Source organism: Telopea speciosissima, chromosome 5 (assembly GCF_018873765.1).
Source record: "Telopea speciosissima isolate NSW1024214 ecotype Mountain lineage chromosome 5, Tspe_v1, whole genome shotgun sequence".
In the NCBI taxonomy this organism is placed as follows: domain Eukaryota; kingdom Viridiplantae; phylum Streptophyta; class Magnoliopsida; order Proteales; family Proteaceae; genus Telopea; species Telopea speciosissima.
The window spans coordinates 56435582-56444361 of record NC_057920.1 but is presented as its reverse complement, the minus strand read 5'-3'; the positions used below and the strand labels follow the sequence as shown (position 1 = coordinate 56444361).

The following is an 8780-nucleotide window of genomic DNA, read 5'->3' as shown; positions in this document are numbered from 1 at the left end:
TGTATTAAAATTAAGATTTTATTACCTATTTACACTTGGTCCATAGTGATCCAACAATTCAGGAGAGGCCGATATCGGTACGATGATCCGATATGGATTCTATGGGTTTGAGAGGATCTTCCTCACCAAAAAAAGGTGGCGATCTTTTGGGGGCATTGTTCTCTGTGCCGCAGCGCATGTTGCGCCTAGGCACATGGGGGTGGGCGGAATGACTACCCTGCCCCCTTGAGTGGCAGGCCCATGTGTCTACGCAGTTTGCGCTGCGACACAGAGAATATTCTCCCCTTTGTCTTTGTACAAAATTTATACTCATGAAATAGATTAGACAGGCCATAAAAAATGGATGCAAGATTACTTCAATATTTTTTACCAAAGTTATAGTCATGAAATAGATTATGCAGTGGGCACAAGATTACAACCATTTTTTTTTTTACCAAATTTATACTCATGAAATAGATTATGCAGGCCATAAAACAGTAGATGCAAGATTAAAACTATATTTTTTTTAACCAAATTTATAATGAAATAGATTACGTAGGCCATAAAAAGCTTTAGATGTACCAATCTACTACACAAATGAAAGTTGCCAAAAAGAAAGAATGAAAAAATCTCTTAAAATATCTCTTTTCGAACCAAGGTTTTAGTTCCCAATATTGGCACCGATCAATATTGTTTCCGTTATACCTCTATGCAAAGTTGTAGGAGCTTCAAGCTGTTGATAGTCCCCAGGCTCAGGTGGAGACGGATGGTTGGATCGTCACTGGTGCTTCAGACAAAGTGACGACTATGAATGAGGCTTACGTTACTCTTATGCGGACGGAATAACGGCTAAGGTGAAGGCTCAAAGCAAGATCGGAGTGATCATTCCTCAAGTAGGGTAATTGACGGATCTACCCATGGCTAAGAAGAAGTTTTCTTCAAACTCACTTAAAAAGGACTAATGGGGGAGGGGATACCCTCAAACCTCACAAAAACGGAGCTGGGACCCTCTATTTCCCTTCTTTCCTCCTCCTTTTTTCTCTCTTGTTTTGGGGGTGGGGGACACTCCTATTTATAGGGGTGAACCCCACTTCCGGGGAACCGTGGAGAAAAATCTCGCGGCGCTACGGTTGATGTCACCTAGGTGACGAAGTCCTACAGATTCTTCCTTTTTCGCGGCGTCGCAGAACATTGCGTGGTGTTGCGGCTTGTACTTCTGTGGCGCCACGGCTTTGGTATTCCACCAGCCTTTGGGCTATGGGCTTTTCATGGGTTTTTTGGGCCTGTTAAGGGTTGTTATGGGGTTTTAAGGGCTTTTCTGGGTTTTTATGGGTCAGGAGTGTGACTCCTTCCATTCGTGCCCCGTTTGTCATATCGCCAAGGGGGTCGCAAAATTTCAGTTTCTACAATACGTGCCTATGATTTCCCTATCATCTCATGCATCCTCCCCGTCCACATGAGGTATCCATCATCCCACTCTACAAAGTGAGGTATCTATGTAAATGAAAGGAGCCTTGGAGATCGATGATCCAAATGATTTATAATATTAAAATATGAGACAAAGAACTTTGTCAGAGAATGTGGCCTAAGCCAACACTTCCACGTGTCTATCTCTCTCCACATATGAAAAGACATCTCTACCTCCTTGTTTGAGGAGGAGAGAGATAGGCCACACTCCCAGACAGAAAACTATTTCCCATAAAATATATATGTATATTAATATACTTAAAAATTACTAAATAAAATGATTCACTGTAATCAAGTTTGACTCAACCGAGTGACCAAGTTTGTGGATTACCTATTCTTGTTCTTTTGTTGTTGGCGTCTCTTATTTATGTTGATTCGATGGCCCTTTGATTGCAGTTATAGTAATTATGACCCAATTCAATATAAAATTATAGAAGAAAAATAATAAAGGGATTTTCTTATAGACACTTCCTAAGGTGTCAATAGATTAATAATATTTCTACCAAATAAAAAAAAAAATAGATTAATAACCTTACTTTTTTGCCTCTTATTTTATTCTAAGAAGTTATTAAATACAGTTTTAATGTAGAGGATAAAAAAGAGGTTTTAAAAAAGGTCATAGTCATTAATACAATATTTAAGGATCCAGATCCTTTACTTCCAAATCCTTGGCAGCCATCGCGCTGCCACGCTCCCCTGGTGTGCCACGTCTATATATGCACATCTAACGGTTCTTTAGAGAAAATTTCAAAATTTAAAATCCTTACTTAATTATCTCCACAACAAACCCCAATTCGTCCGGTTGATCAAACCAAAGCAAACCAAATGAATTGTCACCACTGGTTGCCAGAACCTCAAAAACACCATTGTCCATCATCAAGATGCAAACATCAAATGTACCACCACCCAAATCATAAACCAAAATGTTCTTGTCTCCTCCCTTTTTGCCCAGTCCATAGGCAATTGCAGCAGTTGTAGGCTCGTTAATTATTCGAGCCACATTAAGCCCTGCAATTATACTTGCATCCTTTGTGGCCTGCTTCTGTGCGCCATTGAAGTAAGCTGCAACAAGGAACACGCAGAGGTCATGGAGAAGAAGAGATAAATCACAAATCAAAAAAGAGGGATTTCAAATTCTATACCTGGAACAGTAACAACGGCATCCTTAATTTACTTCCCAAGGTATGCTTCAGCCATCTCCTTCATCTTCACCAGTATCATAGCTCTGACTTCTTCAGGGCTAAACACCTTGGTCTCTCCATCTTTGATCTTCACTTGTATATAAGGCTTCCCATCTTTGTTCACAATCTTGTAAGGCAAGAACTTTTTAAGTCTCTGCACATCCGGATCATCAAACCTAAAAAACATAAAAAATGCAACAATATTTATTAAGAAATTTGAATCAAAATTCCAAAATCCGTTAAGAATTGAAATTTGCTCATTTGCCCTAAAATTTCCAACAAAAAAATACTCGAGATTTGAAATACTTAAAGTAAGTATTTCAAAGAAAGAAAACACAGTTACAAAGCCCTTTCACGACTGGGGAAGAGGAAGCAGACGATTTAGCAAAGCCCTTTGCTCCCAAGAGATGCAATTTAAGAAGCGGAAGAAGACGACCGAAATGGTTGCGTTCGTCGTGCACGGTGAGGAGAGGAACCACAGACACAGGGAGAGGAGAGGAACTGCAGTGGCAGGTGAGTGGCAGCCATCGTACATGGTGAGGAGAGGAACCGCAGCGGCAGGGTGAGGAGAGAAGAGGAAGAAGACGAGGATCTTCACGGTTCCTCTCTTAGAGTTTTTTGAAACCCATTTGGTTTGGTTTGGTTTGATCAACCGGATCAGTTGAGGTTAGTTGCGGAGATAATTAAGTAAGGATTTTAAAATTTGAAATTTTCTCCAAAGAACCATTAGATATGCATATATTGACGTGGCACACCATGGGAGCGTGGCAATTGCGATGGCTGCCAAGGATTTGGATGTAGAGGATTTGGATCCAATATGGTAATGTAATTCTTATGTGAAAATAACAAATTTTAATATTGTAAAAATTACATTACATGCTAAGAATAAAACAAAACTTAATAATTAAATGAAGGTGTCAAGTTCTAAACAAACCTGTAGACGTGTCATTTAGACCCTCCCAATAATAAATGGAAGATATATTTCAACTTCATCCATGCATTAGAATCTCTCACATCAATTTAATGGACAAATGAAAATGTGTTTTATTGTTAGTATAAAAAGGACCCACATGATCATGAAAGAAAAAAAATATAAAAGCGATGTCATTTTCCATGAAGGACGAGAGAAAATACGCATGAGACATGTTGAATGGTCGGAGTTAGGTGGGAGGGCGAGAGAAACTGAGAGAGGCTATATTCACATAAGCATTTCACCCACCTCAATAGGGACTTCATTTCCTTCTTCTATTCCTCAATCCCCATTTTTGGAAAAAGATACATCCTTTAGATGGTTGACACGTGTACATCATCTGACCAATACTGAAGCTTCATTCCAACGTAGTGGGAAACTTCTTCTCAAGAGTGTCCCTTTAGAATTTTCTTCTCTTTCTTCTCTTTCTTCTCTTTCTTCTCTTTAAAAAAAAAAAAAAAAAAAAAAAAAACTCGTGGGTATTAGATATTGAGTGAAGTGAAGAGTATTTCTATCAAGAGAGATCATTCTCTGTTCCCTCTTCTTACCTTTTGCTCTTTTGGGACTTTTTGTTCTATCTCTCTGTTTCTCTTTCTCTTTCTTGCAGAGCTTTAATTCATTCCTTCTTTTTGTCTATTCTTCTCAACATCATCAAATCGTTAATCAATTTCTCTCTCTGGTCAATCTATTTGAATCCTTAATCTGAGGAGAGGGGGTGGAGGAAGCAGGTATAGTTATTATGGTTGTGTCTATGCGGAACTGGGATCTTGATTAGGAATAATGGAAGGAAAGAGGAGATATGATGGTCTGGTTTTCTCTCGATCTCACTGGGATCTCATGAATTCAGGTTTATTAGTGACTGGATTTTATTGCTGGGGTTGGGAATTCTTGACTGCTAACCTTCTTTTCTATTCCGCTACCTCCTCCTCCTCTTAAACTTCTTTCGTCTTTCAGTTGTAGAAGAATCTTGCTTGTAAGAGCTCTAGCTCTATTATATTTTTTTAGGGTTTTCAGTTATTTCAAATTCGAATTTGGGAATAAGTTAAGATGGCTCAGAGATGCTTGCCGGCACCATTCTTGACAAAGACGTATCAGTTGGTGGAGGATTCAAGCACCGACGATGTCATCTCATGGAACGATACTGGTACTACCTTCGTTGTCTGGAAACCTGCGGATTTCGCCAAGGATTTGCTCCCAAAGTATTTCAAGCACAACAATTTCTCCAGCTTTGTTCGTCAATTAAACACTTATGTATGTATCCAATTTTCATTCTCTCTCTCTCTCTCTCTCTCTCCTATTCTGTGTGTGTGTTTTTATGTGTGATGGATTGATGGCCTTTCATGGATGCTTGATATATTAACTGGGTTTGGAGGGTAGCTCAGGTTCTCATAGGAGAACCATTCTTGTAGCCGTCCAGATCGAATCCACTTCAGATCGAATCTACTCACTCTCTTGGATTCTATTTGGGCGGCACGGCACAGCTAAGGCTTCGTGGGTGCAAGAAGCTGAGCCAGCCTTTTGGGTTTGTTGGGCTAATAGTTTAAGCTTTTAGGTTGAATAATTTGATATGGTATCAAAGTCATCAAACTAATTACATTTGTAATACAATAAAAGCCATATGTCATGTGTATTGTTTGAAAACTTGAACCTCTCTCTATATAATAGTCTAAGTTTTTTTAGTTGGATAATTCAATACTTAGGGTCTAGTGTTTGAATAGTTTGATTGTCTATCAAGCCATTGAAACATTTTGGGGTCAAATTTTGAAGTCTAATGTTTTAAATCGTTGACTTCTTGAGGTAAGAATAGAGAATTAGAGACTCATTCTACATGGTGTGATTCAAAGACTAGGGGTTGGAAACTTGGAAAAGAAGACCGGTTACTGGAATTAATCACAAATTAGTCTAGTAATGAAAAAAAGGATTTAAATATAATTAACTGCTCTTACTTTTATAATCAGATAAAGAATGCTATTAGTCGCATGGCGCGGCATGTACCTGTGCCCAGACACAGCCGCGTGCCCCTTGGAAAGGTGGAAAGGACCAAAGATGCATCTGTCATTTTGTGTGTGACTGTGTCTAGGTACAGATACATGCCGCGCTGCGCAACCAGTTAGCATTTCTTTTCCCCTTTATAATTTAATGTTTTGAGTTTAAGATACGTAGTAAGAAACTTTCTTTGAAATCTTGAAATATGAAGACTTAACTTGAAATATAATAAGGAAAACCACCTGTCACAATCATGATAATATTTCTAATCAAATGATATTTGTTTCTTTTTATTAATTATGTGGGTCTCTTTATAGTTATTTCAAAAAATATATTTTTTTGTCTCCTCAATTGATTTAACATGTATAATGCTAATAAAACACGTATTTGTGATGTTGACGTGTGAGCAGGGCTTCAAGAAGATAGTACTGGAAAGATGGGAATTTGCAAATGAGTCTTTCAAGAGAGGGGAGAAAGAGCTCCTCTACGAAATCCACCGTCGTAAGGCGGTCCCCACAACCCTCCATGTTGGAAAATCCAATGCCAATGGCAATAGTGGAGGAATCTCGTCTCCGACGAATTCAGGTGAGGATGTGGCTTCCACGTCGACCTTGTCTCCAGGGTCGAGGAACCACACGTCAGACGAGAACGAGAAACTGAGGAAAGACAACCAGATGCTGAGCGCGGAGCTCGCCCAAACAAAGCAGCAATGTGAGGAGCTGATGGCCTTCCTCTCAAACTACCTCAATGTGGGACCCGAGCAGATTAACCACATCATGTCACAAGGGAGCATTGGGCCCAACTATGATCCATCAGAGGAGGATGAGGATAAGGATGAGCATGATGATGATGATGATGATGATGATGATGATGATGATGATGAAAAATTTGGAGGAGAGGAGGTGAAGTTGTTCGGAGTGTGTTTGAGGACGAAAAGTAAAGGAGGGAACAATAAGAGACGCCGTGATCCCGAAGCGTGGGTCGTGGATTTGGGTGGGTCACCACCGATGAAGGAGATGAAGGTGGCGAGGGATTTTGAGGTGCCTTGGATGAAGATTTCTTCTTCCCCAACCGAGACCAACAAAGTCTGCAACTAAGACTTAAAAATGGGATCTTTATCCCCTCCAATTCCTTACACGACCCAGTTCCCCTAATACCTATAATAAAGGGGGGGGGGGCACAATGACCACCCTACCCCTGCATGAACACTCTGCCTGAGTGGGGTCCACCCCCTTTATTACAGGCACTGGGGAACTGGAGGAGATAATTTTCCCTAAAAAATGACTACTGCAACAAGCAAATAGGTGGTGTGTTGTACCGTAAGGCCACATACACACCTTGCACTGTACATTATTGTTTCGTTTGATAAGGAAGTTTGGAAAAGGTTAGTGTTTCCTTTAATCGTCAAGCATGATATGAAATCTTTTAGGGGGCTTATGTGGGTTTTTCTGGTCTCAGTGTGTTACTTTTAAGTCTTCAAAAAAGTATAGTTCTTCAGATACTTTTTTTTCTTTTCTGGTCTCAGTGTGTTGTTTTTTCTTGATTGGTGATGATGATGTAAAGGATTTTAACGAGGAAACCCTCAGTCTATGATCTCTCTTTTTCTCTCTTTGGCTTCTTTATGTACTTATTCTCTTCTTTTGTCTATTATTATACTATGTATTAATCATCATTGGGTTCTAAATAGTTTGTCACATTGTGTTATTATTATTATTATCGTTGTGTGCATTAACGTGCATGATGCATGGTCGTGTACAAAACCTTTTGCTTTATCTTCATGTTCTTATCGGCATATTATTTCTATGAAAAAATTTGTACACACCGGGGGTAGTACATACCCTATCACGTACAAACTCTCCCTGCTTAATAATTCCTCTCATTGACTCCTACTTCAATATAAGGATTCTGTAGAAATGAGAATAGAAAATGATACAAAAAATAGTGGAAATCACAAACAAATAATCAAACAATGCAAGCACATAGATTTACATAGTTCGGAAAGATTTCATATGCGCTTGTCCTCATACCTCGGATTACAGAGAGTACCATCTTGCTACAAATATGTAGAGCGAAACCTTATATAGGGACATATTACTGAAGTATCCATGTAAACATTACATAGGCACATATTATCGAAATACCTATGTAGCCTCTTAACGACCATTTGGAATCAACCCATAAATGCAAATGATGGAATACAAGACATCGTACCTCCAATAGATCTATACGAATCGGGAGACACTCCCTCCTATGAGTCAATTGACTTGGTGCGAGAGATGCCAATACGTACAAATAAGTGGCGCATACATAGTCCCTTAACCCTATAATTTCCTTTGTTGACGAACAAGCACTCATCACAATCAGTGGTGTGGACTGTGGACCAAGCATTCTTTTAATCTTTTATGTGTATTTGAACAGTGAACTCCGAATTGAAGTGATTGCCAAGAACAAATAAAACATCACATCTATTGCTAAATATGTGGCATTAATAAGCTTGAAAAAGCTAGTTTAAAGTGATTCGTGTGTCTGGTGAGAGTCGAATCATCCCTAGCTAACCCACCACAATTAATGTGTTCGAAAAATAAGCAGAGAACTTGAAATCTTTGTTCTTGTTTAAGCATGAAACATGGAGTTTTATCACTGTGGGAACTTTGGAAATGAAATCCACATTAGCCATTGCAGAAAGAAATCAGATTGGGGGACCATTAGGTTTAAGTTTGGAAAGAGATAAACATGGTGAAGGTTTGAAAAGATATGTTTATGTGTGACGACCACAACATGCAAAGATTAGTAATCTAATTGTATTATTGTTTGGGTAGTTGGAAATTGCAATGCATGCCTAATATTTGGCCATTAATCCCCTTACATAGTATAGTGCAGTGCACAGTGCACAGTGCACTCTAGTCACACCCCAACCTTAATGCCCTAATAGTACAGTCCACATTGCACTCTAGTCTACCCTCAACCTTAGCGCCCTAAACCCCTACCCTAGTCTCTCTCTCTCTGTCTAAAGGTACAGTTTTAGCAGCAATAAAATATTACCGACTAAAGTTTAGGTTTTAGTAACCCTTGTTTATCACTAAAGGTAAGTTTAGGTTTTACTAATCGTTGGTTATCACTAAAGGTAGTATATACCGCCATGAATAACCAATGGTGTCATGTAATTATAGAGTTTACCCTTGGGTAGTAAAAAAAAA

The 8780-nt window shown here is 39.1% G+C and overlaps 1 protein-coding gene and 1 long non-coding RNA gene across 2 annotated transcripts; one reads left to right on the top strand and one right to left on the bottom strand.

Annotated features, from left to right (window-relative positions):
• Nucleotides 1–2393: 2393 nt before the first annotated feature.
• Nucleotides 2394–2797, bottom strand: LOC122662689. The gene is made up of 2 exons (XR_006333074.1): nt 2589–2797; nt 2394–2508 (listed from the first exon to the last, which is right to left on the bottom strand). It is a non-coding gene; the product is annotated as an uncharacterized LOC122662689 (long non-coding RNA).
• A 1788-nt stretch (nt 2798–4585) lies between these two features.
• On the top strand, nt 4586–6695 carry LOC122662685 (heat shock factor protein HSF24-like). The gene is made up of 2 exons (XM_043858390.1): nt 4586–4848; nt 5994–6695. The coding sequence occupies exons 1-2, from the start codon at nt 4645–4647 to the stop codon at nt 6678–6680; spliced, it is 891 nt and encodes a 296-aa protein (XP_043714325.1). The 5' UTR covers nt 4586–4644; the 3' UTR covers nt 6681–6695.
• The last annotated feature ends 2085 nt before the right edge of the window (nt 6696–8780 follow it).